The 24,720-nt window shown below is 35.6% G+C and overlaps 1 protein-coding gene across 23 annotated transcripts in view; it reads right to left on the bottom strand.

The window, feature by feature from the left end:
• The window catches only part of Dlg2 (discs large MAGUK scaffold protein 2), a 2,050,987-nt gene that overhangs the window by 381,457 nt on the left and 1,644,810 nt on the right, over positions 1-24,720 (bottom strand). For all 23 annotated transcript variants that reach the window (XM_058577380.1, XM_058577376.1, XM_058577381.1 and 20 more), the window contains one exon: positions 16,606-16,674. In XM_058577380.1, coding sequence (XP_058433363.1) covers positions 16,606-16,674 — 69 coding nt within the window. The remainder of the gene's footprint in view (positions 1-16,605; positions 16,675-24,720) is intronic.

Raw genomic sequence — 24,720 nt, 5'->3', positions numbered from 1 at the left:
ACAAGTATTCCTGTGCCTATTTCCTGCTAAAAGTTCTATTTTCTAATTCCAGAGAAATCTCTACATAACAATTAGTTGAGCCCTTATGGATTTTCTGATTCTTTTTTTCCATTTAGGAAAATGAATGGAAGATCACTGCTTCACATCCAGGGTTTTCCAATACAACATTTCAGTTTTCTTGCTGACCTACTTCTGCCTAGATTTCTACCTTTAGAACTAAAAGCTGGTTCAAACTTTTCCTAGGCCTAGCATTCCTAAAGTTATTCATTAACTATGTTAGCCATGGTGAAATCTGGAAGCCAACTTTGGACATTGGCACAAACACAAAGTGATTTTAGAAGAAATATCAACATTTTCTTCCCTGAATATCTGTAGCCTCATATCCTGACACACAAAACTTCTTGATTTTTTTCTAAATTATTAGCTTTTCCTCAAACACCTGACTCTCTCCCTTTAGTCTTTGAGTATACAGTCCTATCTGCCTGCAGTTGTACTTTTCCCTTTTGTATTCTTGGGAAGCTTCCTTTAATACTTCATGAATATTTAAATAATATTTGTTCTCCACAGCTCTCCTCAACACTAACTTACCTAGGATTCTATAATGCCAGACTCATATATCAACTACCCTAATTATCATACTCTATCTGTTCATCCACTGAACAAGTATCACTTGAGAATCCACAATATGCCAGGAGGGTTTGGATTATGATATGAAACAGACAGGGTTAAATGATCAAAGTTAGTTCACAAAGGTGAATCACTTTCTTATATGCCAGCAATAAATAAGGAGAAGTGGAAATAAAGCAATATCATTTATATTGTCACCTCTCAAAATGAAATTCATAGGTAAAACCTAACAAAATATGCAAAAGATCTATATAATGAAAACCACAAAATTTGAGTAAAAAATTAAAGAACTGAATAAACAGAGGGATATTCCAATTCCATGAAGAGGAAACTCAATACTGGCAAAATGTCAGTTCCTTACAGATTTATTTACAGATTCAGTGCAACTGCAATCAAAATTCCAGCAAGTTATTTGTAGGATACAAACAAACTGATTCTAAAATTTATGTGGATAGGCCAAAGACCCAGAATAGTCAACAAATTATTGGAAAAGAACAAAGTTTGAGGATTGATAATACCTGACTTTAAAATTTATTATAAAGTTATGCTAATCAAGACATTGTGACATTGGTGAAAGAATAAACAAAGAGATAAACAGAACAGAAAAGAAAGCTCAGAAATAGACTCCCAATAATACAGTTGACAGATCTTTGAAAAAGGAGCAAGAAAATATAATTGACAAAATACAGATATTCTTTTTCAATAAATAGTGTTAGAACAGCCAGATATTCACATACTAAAGAAATGTAGACTCAGACATTACAGCTTTCACAAAAATCCAATCAAAATTTACCACAGATCTAAATGCAAAACGTAAAGCTGTAAAACTCTCCAAAGTTAACATAGCAGGAAATCTAATTGGCCTTGGGTTTGGAAATGACTTTTTAGATGTAACATCAAAGGCATAATCCATGAAAGAAGGAATTTTTAACCTGGACTTCATTAAAATAAAAAAAAATCTGGTCCGAGAAAGACAACGTAAGAGAATGAAAAGACCAGCCACAGATAGAGAAAACAATTGCAGAAGTCATATCAGATAAAGGACTGTTAGTCAAAATACACAAGGAACTCATAAAACTCAACAGTAAGAATATAAATATCAATGACATCCTTCACAGAACTAGGAAAAAAAAACCCTGAAATTATATGGAACCCCAAATAGCTAAAGCCATCTTGAGCACAAAGAACAAAGCAGGAGGCAATATACAACCTGATTTCAAAACAAACTACAATGCACAGTCATCAAAACAGCATGCTTTTGGCATAAAAACAAATTCATAGATCAATGGAACAGAATATAGAGTATATCCAATAGAAATTATCAGTATATCATAGGGACATCTTCACTCCCATGTTTGTTGCAGCACTATTTATAACAGTCGAGAAATGGGAACAAACAACCTAAGTATCCGTCAATTGATGACTGGAAAGAAATGTGGCAGATACACACAATAGAATACTATTCAGTTAAAAAAGAATGAACATAAGTACTGCATGATCTCACTCATATGTGGAATAAAAAAAAAAGTTTATCTCATCTGGTGCGGTGGCACATGCCTGTAATCCCAGTGGCTTGGGAGGCTGAGACAGGAGGATTGCAAGTTCAAAGCCAGCCTCAGCAACTGTGAGGAGCTAAGCAACTCAGGAAGACCCTGCCTCTAAATAAAATACAAAATAGGGCTGGGGACTTGGCTCAGTGACCAAGTGCCACAAAGTTCAATCCCCAGTAGCAAAAAAAAAAAAAAAAGTTGATCTTACAGAGGTTGAAATTAGAGCAGTGGTTACCAGGGGCCAAGGAGAAGAGGTTGGGGGACAGATGAGGAAAGGTTTAACAATGGGTACTAAGCTACAGTTAGACAGGAATAAGAAGCTCTGGCATGCAAGGTGGGGTGCGTATAGATATCAATAATGTCCTATACATTTCAAAAACCTAGAAGAAAGGATCTTGAAATTTTCACTATAAAAATAATAAATTTTTGAGAAAATAGATCTATGTACCCTGATTTAAATATTATGCAATGTATACATGTATTGAAAGTTTACATGGTACCCTGTTAATATGTACAATTTTTAGGTTTTTATGTACCAGTTATATAGTACATTAAAAAAAACAAGATAGCAGAAACAACTCAATTAACATTGAGCAAAAGGCCTTAAAGACACCTCACCAAGTATACACAGATGGCAAATAAGCATATGAAAAGATGCTCTACATTGTAGTTCATCAAGGAGATGCAAATTAAAACATAAATGAGATACCATATATAGCTATTAAAATGCCCAAAAGTCAGAACACTGACAGCATCAGGATAAGAAAAAAAATAAGAATATGTATATTTGAATACATGACTCGTGGAATTCCACATCATGTACAAACATAAGAATGTGATTTAAATCAGATTAAGTTATACCCCATGTGTGTCAATATACCTTACTGATGGCTAGTAAGGGGAAAATCGGGTGTTCTCATTTTTTGCTGGTTAAAATGCAAAATGGTACAGCTATTCTGGATGACAGTTTGGTGGTTTCTTACCAAACTGAACATACTCTTCCCACATGATTCAGAAATTGTGCCACTTGGTATTTACCCAAGGACACTGAAAACTTACACTCACACAAAAATCTGTTCATGGATGCCTACAGTGGCTTCATTTAACTGAAAGAATTTGGTAGCCACTAAAATGTTCTGCAGCAGAAGAATGAATAGACTGGTATAATCTGGAGAATGAAATATGATTCAGTACCAAAAAGAAATGAGATATCAAACCATGAATAGATACAGAGGTAACTCAAATGCATATTGCTAAGGGAAAGAAGTCAATGTGAAAAGGCTACATGCTATATGATTCCAACTAATGGCACTGTGCAAAATGCAAAACTATGGAAAAACTGATATAATCTATGGACTCTGGGTTATAATGATATGTTGAATGTAGGTGAGGAGATGTCAGTCATGGTGGACTCCGTGCACATGTGGGGGAGGGACATATATGGAAATTCTACTTTCTGCTCAATTTTTCTGGGAACTAAAAACTGCTCTGAAAAGTTAAGTCTATTTTAAAAAGTGCTTTCTTCAGCTCTTGGGTTCTTAATATGTGGCAAAATATGTGGTATGAAGAACATGATCAATGAATGATTCTGGAATGAAAATCTAAAAGACATCTACATCTCGGTGCAAATAGGTTGATCTCTTTTTTTTTCTTTTCACTTTTTTTTAGTTGGTGCATTATAATTGTATGTAATGATGGGATTGGTTGTTACATGCACACAATATAACAATTTGGCCAATATCACTCCCTAGCACTTCCCCCTTCCCTTACCACTCCCCACCTCATGGCCCTTTTCTTCTACTCTTCTCTCTTTGATTTTCGTGAGATCTATCCCATCTTTCTTTCCTTTTTTTCTGCTCTAGCTTTTGCATATGAGAAAAAACATGACATTCTGAGTTTGACTTATTTCACTTAACATAATGCTCTCTAGTTCCACCCATTTTCCTGCAATGATGTAATTTCATTTTTTTTCTTTATAGATGAATAAAACTCCATTGTGTATATATACTACATTTTCTTATCCATTCATTCATCTTTTGATAGACACTTAGGCTGTTTCCACAGTTTTGCTGTTGTCAACTGTGTTGCTATAGACATGGGTATGCATGTATCACTATAGTATGATGACTTTCATTCTTCAAGATAAATACAAAGGAGTGGTATAGCTGGGTTATGTGGTAGTTCCTTGCCTAGTCTTTTGAGGAAACTTTACATAGATTTCTATTGCTGTGCCAACATACAATCTCATCAACAGTGGAAAAGTGTTCTGTTTTCTCAACATCCTTTCCAGCATTTATTATTATTTGTATTTTTTTATGAATGCTATTCTGACTAGTATGAGATGAAATCTCAGTGTAGTTTTGATTTGCATTTCCCTAATTGCTAATGACATTGAACATTTTTTTTCATGTATTTTTGGCCATTTGTATTTCTTCTTTTGGGAAGTGTCTGTTTAGTTTGTTTACCCATTTATTAACTGGGTTATTTGATTTTTTTGATGTAAAGTTTTTTGAGATTTTTATATATTCTAGATAGTAATCCTCTGTCAGAAGAGTAGCTAATATTTTCTCCCTTTCTGTAGGTTCTCATTTCACATTCCTGATTCCTTCCTTTGCTGTGCAGAAGCTTTTTAATTTGATGCCATCCCATTTATTAACTCTTGGCTTTATTTCCTGAGCTTTAGCAGTCCTATGAAAAAGTCATGAAAATAGGTTGATCCTAAGAGCTAGTTTTGATAAAAGGAAGATTGCAACAATGGAAAGCAAAAACAAAGGAAGGGTAGTCAAATAATGAGGAAATTTGGTCTAGCAGAAGAGGAGATGGGACACCCAAAAGACTCCAAATGCCCATTTTCTGAGCATGAGTTTTGATGTACATAAGGATAACTTAGTACTTTTCCCCAAACTCTACTTGTTGCTAAAATTTCATAGAGGGAATTCTTGCTGTCAGATAAGTAATGGCTTCATGGGTATGTCACAGGGTCAGTATTACACTGGACATGGTACTTTCTAATATTTTATACCTCTTTCCACAGATATCCCCTAAAATTACTCCATTTTCTCTATCATCCCCTCTTCAGGCAAAATAAGCCCTACCAAAACAACAGCCAAACAAAAGCTCTAAGTAAATCAGTCTGTTCCTTTTTAGTACATCAGTATCAAGAATACCATTTGCAGGAGACCAACTCTGCATGGCCCACAGTGGTGCTGCAAAGGAAATCAGCTTTCTCTGGGTGTCTTGGTGTCTACGTATGTTGCTTTAACTATAATCCTTACTCTTTAGCACTGTGGCCATACCTTCTCAAAGGGTTAGAGAACTACTTCAGAAAGTTCCTCATGTGGACACTGGACAGTTGAACATGATAATACATTAGCTATTTGTCAACCCTAATTCTCATGTTAACCCCTGTTCCCAAATTGGGGATGGCCCCAAATAAATTAAAAGTAGAATGATCTTATAAATCAGCCCTTCACAGTGATGTGCACACAATACCAGGTATTGATAATATTTCCTTCTGCAAAAACCAAATACACTATCAAATACAAGGCTTGATTTTTTGATAACTGTGAATGCCTTCTATGCCCAGGGAAAAAGAGGTTTGTATAACTTTCAGTTATTTTCTTGTGCCCAAATTATCTTCTAGCACATATATATATTGGGAGAGATCTACCTGCCTACCTACCTACCTATACTGATTGGACACCCTATAACTTTGTAAACTGTAGTGCATTCAACACAAATAAAATATGTCATGAAGGAACAACAAAATTAGTGAGACTAGTTCCACGACTGTTACCCTTAGTGTTTTTCATACCCAAACATGATACAAATTTAATTTTTGTTAAATGAGATTTAATTTTAATTATAATCATTAATGTTTATTAAAAGCTAAGGATATTTAATTTTTATTATATATCTGTAAGTTAAATATCATTTTATTCAAAGATAAGAAAATAGATGTTTGGAAAGATTAAGATTTGACCAAGACTGACCAGTGAAAACTAGTGACAAGAGTATTCATACTTACTACTTGTTACAAAAGCCTTGACTATTCTATAGAACTACACAGAGAGAGAAAAAGCGAGAGATGAGAGTTGTCTTATTTCTTCTAATATCTGGGTATAGAGAAAATCTGTTGTCAGGAAACATGAATCCCCTATTCTTCTGGTCACAGTACAAGAAATTTTACAAACCATCTATAGTCTGATTTGGAGATTGCTCAATAATTAGATGACAGGGTACATCCAAAAGCTACCCTTCAGGAGTGCTGCATCTAGAAGAGAGAGAAATATTAAATCCTGTAGCAGAGATTTGATCTGCTATACAGGCAATTATAAGGGATCCTAGTGATGGGTATGCAGCACTTTCCTCCAAACCATTTTAATGCTATATGTCTCACTGAATACCCTGGGGATGAAAGGAACAGACATATGTGCATGCTTCTGAGCTAGTGACCATGTTCAGTGGCTCTGGACTTACTTTGTTAGGTGTAAAATAGGAAGTAGCATGAGGTGACACTTTGCCCAAAAGTATCTTTTTCATATCTGCTATTATTCCTGAAGCTCTGCCATTAGGAAATTTATATTTTTGAGTGTAGATGGGTATTTGAAACCCTTGATGTCTCTTTGCAATCGAGGCATACTCCATCCCATGCTATGTTCTGTCTTCCACATTACTGTCTGCCTGAGGCTGTGTGAGAGATACACAGCCAGTGTTTGTTAAAGGGATACTAAACAGAGCTTTTGTCAATTGGTTCCTGGTATGAAAAGGCTTGAGGGAAGAGGTTCAAGCACAATGGAAAGGGGCAGTTAGAGGGAGAGAGATGGATAGGGAACCTACGCTTACTGAATACCTACCATTTGTTAAGTACTATGCTAGAGCATTTACATTTTTTAAAAAATATAAATTCTTGAAATAATTCTATGAAGTGAACACAAATCCCTAGTCTATAGATTAATAAAGCAGACTCAGAGAGATTTGGTAGCAGCTCAAAGTAATACAGATTTTAAGTGCTGGAGCCAGGAACTAAATAAAGATACAGATGGACGAAAGACCTTGTTCTTTAAATTATACCAGGTTTCTGTACAAAGGACACATGACTGAGGATAAGCAATGACCTCAGAGATATAGATAAGGCAATGTAAAGAGGGGATGCTCACACATTTTATTAATATTCAATTTCTTATCAATGCTCATAATTATTTCTTGACCATGGAAGAATTCTCCTTTGCAAAACTGAGTAGGCAGTGAAGAGTATGGCTCAGTTCTACACTTCAATGTGGCTTTTACAGACTTGTGCCTAGATGGAAAAATCTCCAACTCTTGACACCGGCTCATGTGAGCATAAAATTTCCTTAATTTGAAGAGACTGCTGTTTTACCCTTCAGGTTTGGTAGTCACTTGATAAAAATCCCTGGACCTGCATAGGATCAATGCTTCTAGTTTCCCCAAGATAGCTGCTTATTCTTTTGTTCTGAAATTACATAGATAAATCTCAGCGACTTGCTGCAATATTCCACATTCTTTCACCCCCAGCAGACTGGGAGCTCTTTAAGGGCAGAAATTGGACCCTTTTCCACATAGAATGTTTGGCATATACTAGACATCCTGTAAGTGCTTAGTTGAATGAATGAATAAAAGGTTAATCAATCCAATCAGTGACTAATCAAATGGATGGATGAATGATGTTTGTCACCTGCTTAGTACTTCTTGAGCACTCTGATTGTCCATGAACCAAGGAGGGTCCTTTACCAAACATGATCCTTTGGTCAATGGAGGTGTTAACTGACATCTTAAAAGTGGACTAAACATTTGCCAGACTGAAAATCAGCAGAAAGATTAAATAAAGATCACTGACTTATTTTTTTCTGGTAGTAGAATGGCATCTGGTCTGTGGCATAAAATATGGATGTGCTTTCTTTTAAGTCTCCTATAATTGGATGAGAGAAGGAAGTAAACAGAAATCCTAATAGAATTTGAAAGTCTCTGAGGGATTTGCAATATATGCAGAGAAAAACAGTAGATTTAGTTTGGATATAAAAAGATGGATGTCTCATGATGAGTAATCTAATGAAGGCTGATAAATGATGCTCAAAACAATCCTTTTCATTCCCTACTCTCCCCAGCCAAGCCACCTCCCAGGTCATAATCAGGCAAGGTAAAAATCATAATAAAAACAATTCTATATGAGGGGTTAAGTCCAAGGTCAAGGGTAATATCCAGTACATCTGCATCAGACTGGACTGATGCTTATCTAGTCATGTGATGGATGAGCAACGAGAAAGCCACTCTGACCAGGACTTTTGTCTAGACTCATTTTTTGTGAATGCTAAAAACAGGATGGGGAAGGAGTTTTATTATTCAGAATAAAAGACAGGATTGGATATCTGTGATATTTTTGTCATGGCAGGCTGTTCTAGTGGCATGAGTACGTGGTAGGAGACAGGCATCTATGCTGCTGCTAAGGCTGCTCTCCTTCTTGAACATGTGGTTGTGAGAAGTCCACTTACCCTACCCTACATCTGAAAATAGGATAAATGATTCTTACCCAGCCACCTTATAAAGTAATCTCCCTGAGATACATTTGTAAATTATAATTCTAGTACATGGAGAATGAATAGAAAATGAGGAGATAAATTAAAGAGAAAACTTTAAAAATAAATGGAGAGTAAAGAATGAAAATATGGAGATAAGTTAGGAAAATAAGTGAGGGCAAGGAAAGGAGTTGGTAAAGGAGAAGGGTAGGAAGCAGCAAGGGCAAGGAAGGATCTCCAAGTTCCTGCACCCAGGCAGGTAAACAAGCACCTAATATATCAAACATAACCACAAGAACAGCAGAGCTCATCAGAGATGGGACTTAGATAATCACATGTATGCAGAGGCCGTGTAGTTCTGATAAACAAATCGAAGTCTCCATCAGATGGTGTTTCCAGAGGAGACAGGGAGTCAACCATGAGTCAGCCTCCTTATTATATATTTCTAAATGGAAAGTGCTACTGAATTCATGTTGTTCTAGTCTGTGCTCAGCTCAGTAACATACTCAGACAGATTTGTAATCATTGCTTGTGTGGGAATTAACAATGGCCTTTTCTCTTTGTCTAGTTACCACCTAACTTGTCATTCTCATGAGAGCCCATGACCTCCATGACAAGGTCAGTTTCTCTCTCATAGGCACTTAGGGTATCAGAGGCCCCTTGCTCATAGAGTTTGGCACAGTCCTGGATTACATTTGTTTGTGTTATTATTCGACTAATGTCTCCTTCTCCCCACCAGACAGAGCAGAGTCAGTGTCTGCTTTGCTCATCATTCTGTTCCCAATTGAATTATTGATTGGTAGCATCATAAACAGAATCAAATCAGCAAGGGTAGCCTTAATACTAGAGAGATATTATAAAAAGAACAAAACTCAAAGAGGGATGTGGTGCAAATATAAAGAGAAGCTTGGTGCTGGTACTGTAATTAAGAGGTTTGTGACTGTGGAAGTCTTCCTGACAGTTTGGGCAGCTAAACCCTGTAATGAAATAATGGTTCCTGTATTCATTTTTCTAGCCTAATAAACTTGCAATGGGGTGCCTTTTGTTTTCCTCCTTGGTTCATTAAGCACATTAACTAGTTCGTCAGTGTTGTCTCAATCAACATCATGGATGACCATAATACTATTAGATTAATAACTATGAGTATGATTAAGGGGGAGGGAGGATTTCCTAGTTGAATGTTATGCAGCACAATGTTTTGGGTATGTTTAATTATGTAATGAGGAGGAGGAAGTTTTTTCACAATTTATTTTGAGGTCTTTATTAAACTAATTTGTCAAAGAATAAAATGGTTTGCCAAGGGAAATATGTATGGTGATTAACAAGTACTCATATTGGTGTTGAACTATGCACAGAAAGTAAGGACTATTTACACACACACACACAAATCCTAAATAAAATTCCCCAGTGAATTCTCTGGCATCCCTCCAAGAATAAATTCCATCTCTTTAGCATTGAGCAGCCCTTGGTGTGTGGGGCCACTGAACAGACAGCCCAGCAGCTATCAGTAACTAGAACCCTGATCTGTTACCTCATGTTTCTTCCAAGTCCTTTTGGATAAAACATAAGCCAGCAGTGTGGAGTTATAAATCATCCACTTTTTCTAATTCAGTACATTTCAAGGTGAATGACATCTCTTTAGGAGCTCATTCCACTTTTATTAACATTCTTTTATGAAACTGGATTTTTGACAATGGCTTTAATGACAACAAATTTCAAAACCTCAGAAATCATTTTGAGCTCAACTTTGCATTTCAATGCCTTATTTAGGCCTCCAAATTGGTCAGCTTGAAATAAAAGTTATGTGCTCTGTTATTACAAAACACAAAAAGATTAAAAAAATTTTTTTTTTGCAGAGTGGTTGCTTTAACAGTAGATGGCGATAGAAGTCCAGGCCCTGTGAGAGAATTAGGATCCATGTATTGATAGCCCTTAAATATTTCCTAGCTCTCTGCAGCCTCAGCATTTTCAGCACTGATAAATTTTTGGTACTTCTTAAAGTTCGCGGTGATGACACCTTTTATGTTTTCAGCTCTGCATGTGTAAAGAAGAAAGATTACAAGGCTGAGGAAAGGATGCTTTATGGATTCAGGAAATGAAAAAAAAAAAAAAAAGCATCAGTAGACAACCGAAATGGGGCTAAGGAAAATGAACTGACAGCTAATTTGAGAACAGAGGCAGAAACTTTAAGATAGGAGAGATAAAGAGGAAACGTGACAGCAAACTGGGGAAACCTGGTCTGAGGTTATTTCCAGCCCCTACCAAGTGGATCTGCTGAGGCTTAAATTCTAGAGACTACTTCCCCCAGGGGTGGGAGAGGATCTGGATGCTCTTGAGTTCTCCCATCATGGAGGATCCTTTAGCAGGTGACCCTCAGCAACAGTACTGCTGGTACTCTCTCCCAGAGCTTTCTCACTTAAGAGACAGGTCTGTCTTAATTGGACTGCAACTCCCAAACCTAAGTAGTTTTTAATGGGGAAGAAGTTTCATTTCTTTTGAGCACTTCTAAAAACCAACCAGTTGTTCTTCTCTTTTTCTTACATTCTCCATAAACAAATTCTTTAAGCAGGAGGAGAGTGAGAGCAAAACAGAGGGTGAGAAGTACATATAGTGCTAATACACACATAATCCTCCATTCTTAACTTTCCTGTTTGGGTGGTTAGTTAAATGTCTGTTGTAAACAATGGCTCCAATTTTTAACCAGTGACCTCAGCAACTAATAACCTGAATTAAAACTTCTCTTTGAAATTTGAAAGAATTCCTCTGCATTAATCATCATATTAGGCTCCTTCAGACTTTTCTTAGTGTGTTTTTGGGGTCAGGGTGTAGAGGTGCATTGGAGGAAGTTGAGCATTGATGCCCACTGTCCTCCAAGTGTGTGGGTAGAGATGATTCAAGCCAACTGTTCCAGAGGGTTAGCCACTCAGAGTCCAGTGGTTCCTCAGAAGTTCAGGATCCATATCTAGGAATATTCCTACATGTGCATAAGACAACCTTTTGTCTCAAAATGTTAAGAGTTTGAAGACATTTGAGACATGGTTTATTTCCTTCAACCTCATTGCTTTTTGTGGTAACTGAGATCAGTTAAAATACACATAGTAGGAAGAAGCAGCTCTGGGGTGTAGGTCCTGACTCAGTGATGATCTGTATTTTAGGTCACTTTCTGTAGTGACCATATATTTTGAAACTAAATGTCTGGGCACAATAGATTAAGTAGACTGAGTCTTGTAAGTCAGCATCATCCTGAGAAATTTGAAGCATATTTAACCATAAATCAACCTCTTCTACTGAGGCAAAAGGAGTTTGGTAGAAAATGAGAGAGAATAATTCCATTCAAGGTGGTGTTCCCAGAGTGTTCCTTGGAAAGGATGCCTGCCCAGGCCCCCACATGGGTACATCAGAGTCTCCCAGGCCCCCATGGTATCAAGAGTCTTGAATGTGCTTAGAATATGAGGAGGATTTCTCTTGTGGCTAACAGTGGCCTGTGGCTGTCCCAGTGCAATTGACTGTCCTTTTGCAAAAATATAATAATGATATCAAAATACAGAGCAGTTAATCTGAAAGGATGAGTTCCCTTAGATGTACCTGTTTATAGGCAAGACTACTTTTTGTTTTCTTTTGGATACTCACAGACTTCTGGATTTAAGATTATTTTTGGGTGGGGCCAATTATTACACTAACCATTTATCCCACAGAGAATTCCTTCCATGGCATCCCTGAATGTGGCCATCTAGTTTATTCTTAAGTGCTTTTTGTAAAGGTGGTCAACACATTCCAGAGCAGCTGTTTCACTGACATGAAAACATTTCTTACTAGAAATTTTTTTCTCTAAGAATGCCTCTAAAATTACCTTGAAATTTTAGAATATGAGGAGGATAACATAAAATAAAGTATATTTTTCTGGATGAAAAAAAGCTTTTTGAGTAGCTAAAGGTGCTTCTTAATCCTAGCAGCATTAGCAAAGAACTACAGGTTTTTGCACATGATTTTCTGTTCCTTTCTTTTTGAACCTCTATCTTTCTCCAAACACATTCCTCAAAATTCAATTTTTGTCACCTCCCTTGAGAATCCTACATGACTTCCCAGAGGCAATCCATCTCACCATTTCAGCCTTAATTCTAGTGGTCACTCATATTGCTAAAGGAATGCTTATGTTGAGTATTTCTTTAAATTCTATTTTGTTTCCAAAACCACCTCTGTTTCCTTAGGATAGCCTTTCTCTTTGCATGTGTGTTTTAATCTTGTGTGTGCTATTTTGCAGGTTTTGTTGAAATGTTTGGTAACTTGCAGCTGTCTATTCACATTTGAGAATTAAGTAGTAGAACAGCTGACAGGGGATGTGGATAAAGTCCAAGGCTTTTAAAATGAAAAGCTTCAGGTTAGAGGAGCAAATCTGAAGCTGCCAGCTAACTGGTATACCCTAATGGGCTCTGTTGTGGGGGCTGACACTCAAAGTAGCGCATTTAGGTTTGCCAGGAGAGTGATCCTATTTCTTCAGACAAGAATCTTGCCTGGAAGCTCTTTTGCACTCTAGGCTGTGTTCTGAGTGGGGGCATCTTTGTTCCTATTCTCAGAGTTTGCCTTCCATCCTATTTCTGTCACTGCCCTGAAGTCTCTGAGTTTCCTGGGTTCTACAAGGCAGATCTTCTCTCTTCTAAGCTGCAGGACCCTTCACACAGTACTAGTACCTTGTGGTGGAGTGTTTTGTGGGTGACATTCCAGAAAAACAACTCTAGGAGAAGCCATTCACATGGAATGCAGTAGCTTCCCCTTATCCACGTTTTGCTTTCTTCAGCTCTAGTTATCCACAGTCAACCATGGTCTGAAAATATTCAATGGAAAACTCCAGAAATAAGCAATTCATATTTTACATTATGCTCCATTCTGAGTAACATGATGAAATCTTTGCTCTCTTTGCCCAGGACATGAATCATCACTTCCTGCAGTGTAACCACACTATACATGCGAACCGCGTGGCTTGTAGACAGCTCACTTGGTAGCTGTCTCAGTTACCAGATGGTTTGACTGGTACCACAGTGCTTGTGTTCAAGTAGCCCTTGTTTTACTTAGTAATGACTACAAAGCACAAGAGTGATTCTACCGGCAATTCAGATATGCCAAAGAGTTAGGCCCCAATGTGTTTCTTTTAATTGAAAAGGTGGAAGTTCTTGACTTAATAAAGAAAAGAAATTGTATATTGAGGTTACTAAGATCTAAGTAAAAATGAATTTTCTGTCTATGAAGGAAAAAGAAATTCATGCTTATTTTGCTGTTGCATCTCAAAATTATGGCCACAGTGATAACTGCTTAGCTAAGATAGATAAATGAATAATTACAGCATTTGGTACTATTTGCAGTTTCACATGTATCCTGGGGGTGTTGAGATGTATCCCTAGTAGATAAGAGGAGATTACTGTCCAACATGTAGATGGTGGCCCCTGCTTCCAAGGGTAATCTAAAATCAGGACTACTTTGATCTGTTTCATCCACCAGTACATATCATTGGCTTTCTCTTGTCGAGAAATGTGACTTTTGGCCTTTGATACAGACTTTCATTCCCTTTACCACTATGGGATTCTCTCTTTAAAATTCCATTAGCTGCCTTTTAATAGTGTCTCAGGAGGAAAAGGAGATTAAAGTGTGGGCTGTGTCTGTCAAGTTGAACCCAGAGCACAGAGCTCACACTATCATTGGGGATATTATTCTGCCTTGTTTTGTCTGGCATAGGTACAGATGATTCAGATATCAATTTAAAAACAGTGGTGATAGAGGGCTCAGTTAAGACAGTTTTGTTATCTCCAGAGATCAGCTTAACTGGAAATCAGAAATATTCCCACTTATTTTATATTAAGTAAACAGAAATTTGGGTGCAAGTTATATAAAGGTATGACATTTTAAACTATATTTATTTTTAAATATCCTACGTAGTTGCTGTCATGAAAACATTAGGAAGACGAGTTTTGAAATAACAGATTTCCATTAAGCAATTTAACAACTTAATGGGAAATCTGCTAAAGACTCATTAGTCTATGTAAAATGAAAAATAACTTTCCCTCTGTGTTCAGTAACAATAATTATATGCCCCATTAGCTCTTGATCTGATAGCCAGTTGGGCACATGCAGCATGAACTTTAGTGTTCTGTGTTTTATTGAGGATCACTGAGATTTTTTTTCTTCTAAATATTCCAGCAATGGGAAATTATTTAAAACCCAAATGTTTTATTTTATATTCAGAAATGCTTTACATAACTAAATGCATACATAAGCGTTTTAGAACAAGTGTTAAAACTGAGTCTTCAAACTAATTTAAGTGCTAAATATTTTTGCTTGTTTTTTCAGAACTCTTAACTAAGTATGTATTCAACTAGTACTTATTGAGATTCTAATATGTACCTGCTACTTTTATAAAAAGTTGGTAAGTTCTGTACTATTCTCTCCTTTGGCTGGTTCATCTTATGAAGAGTTAAAATTAGTAATTATGTCTGTAGCAGAGCTCATTTAACTCAAGAGAAAAAGAGTGGAAAATGAAAAAAAAATCCTCATTAGCAAACTCTTAATAAGCTTTTATTAATAAGAAAAAAGAAAGAAAAGATTTGAAAATGGCTTTAGAAGGAAATGTCATTTCTAGAGGAAGTCGTTGAGTTAATGATCAAAATGTGGAATGGTAGCCACCCTAAGCCTGGCCGAGAAGGCTGTTCATAAGGAATAAGACAGGTAAAGAAGAGATAACTGGTGAGATTTGTCTCTACACCTTCCCCTCTATTACAAGGAACATTCCAACAACAAAGAATACATGTAAATCTCCAAAACAATAGCGTATTGATTCTATGTAATGATTTATTATAAGAGTAAATTATAGCTCTTCATCATTTTTTATGCTAGGAAATTCTTTACTATTTGTAACTTTGTCTGATTAGGGTTTAAGAAGACTTTTCATGAGCTGGGGATGTGGCTCAATGTTATCAGTGGTAGAGTACTTGCCTAGAGTGTACAAGACCCAGCACTGCCAAAAAAAAAAAAAAAGTCTTCATATAATTACAAAGGACAGAACCATATAGTAGAATCAGACTTGACTTTGTACTATTTTTTATGCAAGTAGTCTAAGTAATATAAAAAATTATTTAATCTCTTTGAGAATCATGGTTTAAGAAATAAAAAAGATATATATATATGTCAGAGAATTTAAGAGAATGATTTTGGAATGAAACCAGATAAGACATATTGATAGAGAGACAGAAGATGGATGGATCGATTGATAGAAAGATTTTATATATATATATATATATATATATATATATATATATAGAGAGAGAGAGAGAGAGAGAGAGAGAGAGAGAGAGAGAGAGAGAGAGGAGAAAGAGAGAGAGAGAGAGAACCTGGCACGCACTCAATAAATTCGACTTTCTTTTCTCTTCCCTTGCAGAAATGTCCACAAACTTGAGTTGTTGGGCAAATATCCATGAATGCATCAGTTCTCAGCTCAAGAGTTACATATAGGGCTGGTGTGTAGCTCAAAACAAACCTTAGAAGTTATATTTTCTCTGAAACCACACTGACTTGCTCTCCTAGCCGCTTTTGATGTCTCTTCTCTGTCAGGTACCCCTCCGGGATCCTTCATTAATCTCTTATACATATCTCCTGTACTATGTAATGCTTATACTGTATTGAAAGTATGAGAGTGTATTCTATTATTCACACTAGACAATGAGGTCCTTGAAGGCTAAGATTTTATTTAATTTGTTAAATCTAGTACCTAACAGTTCTTGGCACATAACATGAGCTACATAAATGCTTATGACATGGGAGAGGAGAGAGATGAGAGAAAGAGGAAGGGACATTTTCTTTAGGTTCAAAGGCTGCACATTTTAAGAGAATACTCTGAATTATTATCTTACCCTTCTAGGGAGATGGCCCGTTGGAGAGTCACTGAAGGCTGACGGGTCGCAGTGCTGTGTTGGGAATGACTGCAAGAAAAGAGAAAAAACAGAACATGGCTCATTCATTTAAAATGTCTGAAAATTTTAACAGTCTTATTGTCAAGAAAAGAGCCAATATTTAAATATAGAGAGTAATGATGAAATCTTTGGTGATAAGTAGAATAACTCACAAAAATATAGCAGTTTATCAGATAAAGGGGTCAATATATCCTCATAATTTGAGTTCAACATGCATTATTCTAAAGTAACCTTTAAATGATAAGTAGACATAAAAAGAAACAAACATACTTAGAAAAGGTAATTTTTCCCCTTGGAATAAAACAGAGCACAAAACATAAATTTAATTATGATTCAACATATTTTTTGAGCTAATGAATATTTTCACTAATAAAATTTTATTCAAAGCCCAATCTATAAAACATGAGTAGTATTTCATTGGTATATATTTATTTATTTATTAGCTGTTTTTGTAACATTTGTAAAATTAATTAATAACAAACTGATGAATTTAATAAGCTTGAAAAATAAGAATTTCAGTTGCATATTAATCTTAAAGTTTAATGTAATTCTTAATTTTTTTTGGTTGCATGTAACTAGAGAAAAAAGGTTTTGTAGATAAGCAGTTGAAATAAAAATAGTAATATCTAATATTTACTGAGCAATTATTTTCACTTTGTCACTTCCTAAAGTGCATAATATGTTTACACCTTTTAGTTCTAATATCTCCACAAGGTAGTTTCAATTTAATTAATGAGGAAATTAAACTATAAAGAGGTTTAGAAGGTAAGTCAAAGTCATATGGTAAATCAATGTGCTTGAAATGCCATCTCATTTTCTGATTGTGGAGTCATTATTCTTAACCATCATGCTATCATAATTTTTCATATTTGTAAGAATTTTCCTTGCAATCTCAGAATATTCTTCAATTAGAATGAGATGGAGGTGAATCTTTCATCTAAAAAAGGCACAATAATAATCTAATAGCAAAACAATTTGAATGAATTTTTAATTTTAATTTGTAGTTTGTTAGTTTATTATTTTAGTTGAAATATTAGCTCCCATTATATGTGGGATATGAATGTGTATATGTACACATAGGTATAAAGAAAAATCTGAGTCAAATATTTGTAGAGCATTAGACAATTTTGCAAAGCTCTAGGATTTCTCAGCACACACCTTGAAAACACTAACATTGCCACACAGAGCCAAGTTAAAGGCTGCAGAGATTTTCATTCAGAATGTTGGTTATTTTGGGTGAGAAGGGATATCTCTCTCTGAGTAGCATTTTGTCATGACATGGAGGACATTTATCTAAGGCTAGGGGAGAAGAATTTTCGTACCAGAGCTAAATCCTAAAGAATGACTTCAAATCAAGGATTACCTTTTGTGTTCCTCACAGAGCCAAGCACCACAGATACTCAATGAATGTGCTTTGAATAGCCAGTGAAAAAGCAGGATTGCATTTAGGACTCACATCATGGGCCCAGAACAGCAGAGTTCAGAGTCTGACTCATCCACATCTCCCAATGTGACCTGCTTAATCTTAAACCTCTCTGTGTGTCAGTTCCTCATTTTTACAACCTATAAAAATAGTAATAGTGCTTTCCTGGTTGGGGTGCTATAAGGATTCAGAATACAGTGTTCACAACAATGTCTATCGAACACTAAGAGCTATATTTTACATAGATAAACTAATGTAATTTGGGAGAAGGTGTACTTTGAAATATTTAGTAATAAAAAAGAGTATCTATTTAGATTCCTTTTGTTAGACATATAGTCAATACACAAGCTGTATATTTCTGCACAGAATACAACTTTGGTGATAAATATGAAATTAAATGCATTTTCTATTATGAAATATTATAAAATCAATGAGAATCAAAGTAGAAGATATATAGAATGATTAAGTTTTGCTTAATGTACAGTATGAGGACTATAGTTAATAAAATTATATTGTATTTGGGATTTATGCTAAATAAGTAGATTTTAGCTGATTTTGCCTCAAAAACAAAACAACTAAAAAGGGTAACTGTGTGCGATGATTTATGTTTTAATTTGCCTCTGGATAGTAATCCTTATACTGTTATGTGCTTATCATATGATTTTGCATATCTTAAATGTACACAATAAGTTTACTTAAAAATTAATGGCAAGAAAAGTAGGAGAAAGTAAAAATATTCATCCATCCATTCTTCCATTACTGTCTCTCAAACTTTAAGGAGTTATCTAATTTAATTCTCATGGTCGTTCTATAAGGTAGATATGAGTATGTCTGTCTTATATTTAAAAAACCAAAACACTTTGAACTTACACAGCTTGTCAGAAATGAACAGCTTATAAATGTGGAACAAAATCAAAAGTAGAGCCTATCTTTTGCCAAGTGTACGTCCTTTCTACATATCTTCCTGACTCTATATGTCTACATGTATTTCACATAGTTCAATATATATATGAATATATGAAACTTCATGTCCTATGCTTTTCCTAACATTATAATTTAAGCATTTCTGATAAGAGCTCTATAATTATTATTTTGGTATTATATAGTATTACTTCCTATGAAGATATAATTTATTTACTTATCCTTTATAACTGAATATTTAAGTTACTTTTATTATTTTAATAATATAAATAGTATTATAATTATCATGTTGTTATCAATTACTTTTTTCATGTTCTACAACTTCTTTTTGAGGTATTTCCCCAAATGCATCAAACATTATACTCTTGATTTATGTCATTATTTTTAAAAGCTATGTATAATGTTATTGCCCCTAAAAGGTACATATATATCATTACCAGTTTTACCTAGTTTTACAAATATTGGCATCATATGTTTTTAATTCCCTGAAAATTTAATAGGTACAAAATGACATCCAGATTTGCAACGGAATATTTCTTATTTAGTGAGAACATTTTTTTCCCTATGTGCTTATTTGCTAATTGTATTTCTTTTGTACAGTAAGTCTAGTCCTTTCCTCTACCATTTATCTTCCACTAGTTTGTTCAGAAAGTAATGATAGTTCTTGGGTGAAGACTGATGATTCTTACTAACGGAGATTCATGAGCAACTGGAATCCCTGATAATGTTCTCGTTATTAGCCCAGCCCACATAATTAAAGCAAAGATATATTCAGTATTCTCTATTGACTTATAACCACCTTATGACTAATTATTAGTCTATCCTAAATTATGCCAATTAATGTCCCTTTTAAAGTTTTAGTGACACTTAAATGCAAATAATACCATGAAGTGCTCAGAGAATTTGACTCCTTTTATGTTACACAGGAAAAGTCAGCCAGTTTCTCTTAAATTTGAAGCAGATTCTTTCACAACATATAATTACCCTTTTATTCTATGAAAACAAATACAGTGGATTATTTGATAGTCAAGACCTAGAGACAGAAGTGAATTTCTATAACTTCCAGATAGCAATGCCTAAACCACACCTGCACTTAAAATAGTATGGGAGCTGCCAGACAGTGACAGTAAGTGGTATTTTAAGAAACACTAAGCATCTCTTCTTGGGATGAAGCAGATTCCATTCTTTCCATATTACTGTTTACATGGACAGTGTGTTATAGAGCTACTATGATTAAAGAATGATAGGCAGCCCGTGCCTGTCTCCTCCACCGCCTCAGGCAGAGCCCAGCCACATGAATTCTGAGAACTGCAAGAGAAAAAGCCAATGCAAGAAAAAGCACAGCCAATACTTACAACTTTCAACACCGGAGCGCTAAGGGCTTGGAATGTTCTTCATCTTAAAAATCCTTACTCTCAGTCTACCCTCCTCTTCTGAGTTACCATGTTCCTAGAGACCATCCAGCATTTCTTCTGTGAAGTAGCTGTGACACTTTCCTGCCTTCCAGCTGACCCAGTGTCCATGCTGCCACCCCATCAGTTCCACACATCCACAGCAGCACCAGGACTGAGACCACCACAACTTATTCATGTGCCTGTTTTTCCTACTAAATTAAATATATCTTGTGAGCAAAGTTTTGGACTTATCTGTACAGTCTCAATCAAGGCTTGACACAGAAGATACTCTTTCACATTTTTTTTTTTTTTTTTGTACTGGGGATTGAACTCAGGTGCACATTTTTGTTAGGAAATACTGAACTCTAAGTTACACTGAAAGGTTTTTTTGGGGGTGGGTGGGAGTACTAGTTCAGAAAGTTCAGAAAGGTGGAATTCAGGGGCACTTGACCACTGAATCACATCCCCAGCCCTATTTTGTATTTAGAGACAGTGTCTCACTGAGTTGCTTAGCACCTCGCTTTTGCTGAGGCTGGCTTTGAACACAGGATCCTCCTGCCTCAGTCCCCCCCCCCCCCCAGCTGCTGGGATTATCGGCATGTGCCTCTATGCCCAGCTATGTCGGTGGCTTTTGAAGAACATCATCACTTAAGAACAATTTCTCTGTCCTATATACACTAGCTCAAGCATAAGTCTTAGACATTTAGGAAAGATGAGTGAATAGGATGAGCAGGACAAAGGCCCAGCACCATGTCATAGCACTGATTTCTGGGGAAGTCTCTGTCACCTGATAGAAAATCAGTGGCACCAACTCCATATTTAGGTTCCTCGGTTGATGTGCTATATCAGCTGACTGGGAAGTAAATCCTATCAAGACTTTTAAATTAAACCCCTATCTCTCACCATGCACAAAACTTAACTCAAAATGGAATTAGGAATTAAACTAGAGACTCTGTGTCTAATAGAAGAAATCTTCTATTAGATTTCATCATGTGGGATTAGGCCCCAATTTCCTTAATAAGACTCCTATGGCACAAGAATTAAAACCAAGAATCAATAAATGGGATGGAATCAAACTAAAAAGTTTTTTTCTCAGCAAAAGAAACAATCTGTGAGGTGAACAGAGAGCGTACATCCTGGGAGCAAATCTTTATCCCTCACACATCAGACAGAGCACTAATCTCTAGGGTATAAAGAACTCAAAAAGCTAAGCACTGAGAAAACAAATAACCCAATCAACAAATGGGCCAAGGACCTGAACAGACACTTCTCAAAAGAGGACATACAATCAATCAACAAATATATGAAAAAATGTTCATCATCTCTAGCAATTAGAGAAATGCAAATCAAAACCCACTATAAGATATCATCTCACTCCAGTCAGAATGGCAGCTATTATGAAGACAAACAACAATAAGTGTTGATGAGGATGTGGAGAAAAAGGTACACTCATGCATTGCTAGTGAGACTGCAAACTGGTGTAGCTAATATGGAAAGCAGTATGGAAATTCCTTGGAAACCTGGGAATGGAACCATCATTTGGCCCAGCTATCCCTCCTCTCCTTGGTTTATATCCAAAGGACTTAAAAACGGCATATTACAGGAACACAGACAAATCAATGTTAATAGCAGCACAATTTGCAATAGCTAAACTGTGGAGCCAACCTAGATGCCCTTCAGTGGATGAATGGATAAAAAAAAATGTGGTATATATACACAATGGAGTTTTACTCAGCAATAAAAGAGAATAAAATCATGGCATTTGCAGGTAAATGGATGACGTTGGAGAAGATAATGCTAAGTTAGCCAATCGCCCCCAAATGAATGCCGAATGTTTTTTCTGATATAAGGAGGCTGACTCATAGTGGGGCAGGGAGGGGGAACATGGGAAGAATAGATGAATTCTAGATAGGGAAGAGGGGAGGGAGGAAAAGAAAGGAGGCTGGGGATTAGCAAGAATGGTGGAATGTGATGGACATCATTATCCAAAGTACATGTATGAAGATACGAATTGGGTGTCAACCTTCTTTATATACAAACAGAGAGATGAAAACTTGTGGTACATATGTGTAATAAGAATTGTAATGCAAAACAACAACAACAACAAAGTACATGTATAAAGACATGAATTGGCATGAACATACTTTATATACAAAGATATGAAAAATTGTCCTCTATATATGTGATAAGAATTGTAATGCATTCTGCTGTCATGTATTTTAAAAAAATAAAATCAATTAAAAAAAGACGCTTAAAGATGTAGAGAGTATCAGTTTTATTGCTTGTTTTCATTATGAGGTCACTGAATAAAATTGGGCCAAAGCATAAGATTCTCCTTTCCAATAACTGATTTTCCAAAGGAAAGACTCCCTATCTGTTGCTTAAGGAAATAGCATTTGAATGGTGCTGAAGGATACATTCCTATTGCTTGCTTTAAACATTTTTGAGTATCTGAACTAAAGTTATTCTATTACTTGTGGAACTAAAGACCTAGTTGGTGATAATAAATGGCTAGTTAATGTTCTCCTTCTCTAAAGTAATAAGAGGCAGGATAAGTGGTATTTCCAATATTTTGCAATATTAAATTTGAATTATTGTTTTAATAGAGATACAACACATTTTTGTGTCCTTAATTCATGAAATGATATTACTAAAGTTACCAGTGTAACTTGTAAAGTGCCATTCATTATTACAATACCTCCTCATGTATTTCCATTATTGTCTTTTTCTTCATTCACATTTCCAAAGATCTGCAACCTTTGTCTTATTTAACTCTTCAACTTATTCTTGAAAACTTATACCTATCATTTATTTGATCTTAATTTTTTCTTATGTTTTCTATTATTCTGTGTATTTCTGTGTGCATGCTTTATACCATAATACTCTTGCCAATATTCTTGTTTATTTTTTGAATGTTTTTTTAATCAGTGCATTGTTATTATACATAATAGTGAGGTTAATTTTGACATAATCCTACATGCATGAAATATAATTTGTTCCATGTTAGTCTCCAGTAGTTCCTCTTTTCATCCCTCCTTCCTCCCCTGTTCTCCTCCTTCTACTGTACTGCTCTTCTATTTTTTTTTAATTGGTGCTTTATGGATATACAGAAAGATGAAATTAACTGTGGTATATTTATATTTGTTCATATCATCATCATGTGGTCAATTTCATTCCATAGTTCCTTCTTTTTTCCATCACTCTCCCTCCCCCCCTCAACCACCTCCATCTACTCCACTTATTTACCTTCTATATTCATGGGATTCCCCCTCTAATTTCATTCTAGCTTCTAAGTATGAGAGAAAACACCGACCTTAACCCTAACTCTGTCTTTTTTCACTTTGCATGATGTTCTTCAGTTATATCTATTTACTGAAAATGCCATAATTTCATTCTTTATGGCTGAGCAAAACTCCATTGTGCATATATACCATAGTTTCTTTATCCATTTGTCTATTAACAGGCACCTGGGATGGTTCCATAACTTGGCTATTGTGAACTGTGCTGCTATAAACATTGATGTTTCTGTGTTGCTGTAGCATGCTGATTTTAATCCTTTGCTTCACATGCAGAACATCATCACATCCTCCAAGATGCTGTTTATTCCTCCTATTGTTTCATTGATACTTGACATGACTTTTTTGGTATAATCATTTATATGTCCTGGTTATGTTCAACAAATGTTAATTAGGCACTTCTTATATACCAGAAATTGTGTGAATTGCTTAGGATTACTGATTGTTCAGTCTCATGGTCTTCAATAAATATCAGATAAAGAAGGAAATAGTGAAATCAAATGGATACAAATTTTTCAGTACATTCCCAGGCATACTTTGTTACCATCTAAGCTATGTTTAAAGGACATATATGTGATTTAAAATGTGGAGAAGTAAAAGGAGTCATTATAAGAAACTAGAAAAACATGATCAATACCAAGAAGGGTTTAAGTATGTGGTGCATGCTGGGAATCTTGAGCAGCTTGGCTTGGCCAAAGCAGAGTGGAAAGTGATCAGGCCAGACAGCTGATAGAGGGTGGATAATGAGAGCAATTAATATCTTGCCAAGGGGCTGGCTTTTTCTTAGTAGGCTTTTTCTAAGTGAGGGCCTTGGGGTATTAGGACGATGATATTTATGATTCAGAAAGGTAAACCTAAAAATAGTGTGAGCAATTGAAGGAAGATGAAAAAAATCTACAGTTGGGGAGACTAATAGTTAATCATCATGATGGAGAAAATTAATAAATGCCTAAACTTGAGTAATGTTGTAGGAATTAAGGGGATACTTTTATTTAATGTATTTGGAGGTAAAATATTCAAG

Source organism: Marmota monax, unplaced genomic scaffold (assembly GCF_021218885.2).
Source record: "Marmota monax isolate L192 unplaced genomic scaffold, Marmota_monax_Labrador192_F-V1.1 WCK01_AAM20220418_F8-fsc00096, whole genome shotgun sequence".
Classification (NCBI taxonomy): Eukaryota; Metazoa; Chordata; class Mammalia; order Rodentia; family Sciuridae; genus Marmota; species Marmota monax.
Note: the sequence above shows the minus strand (reverse complement) of the source record. Positions and strands in the feature narration are given on the sequence as shown.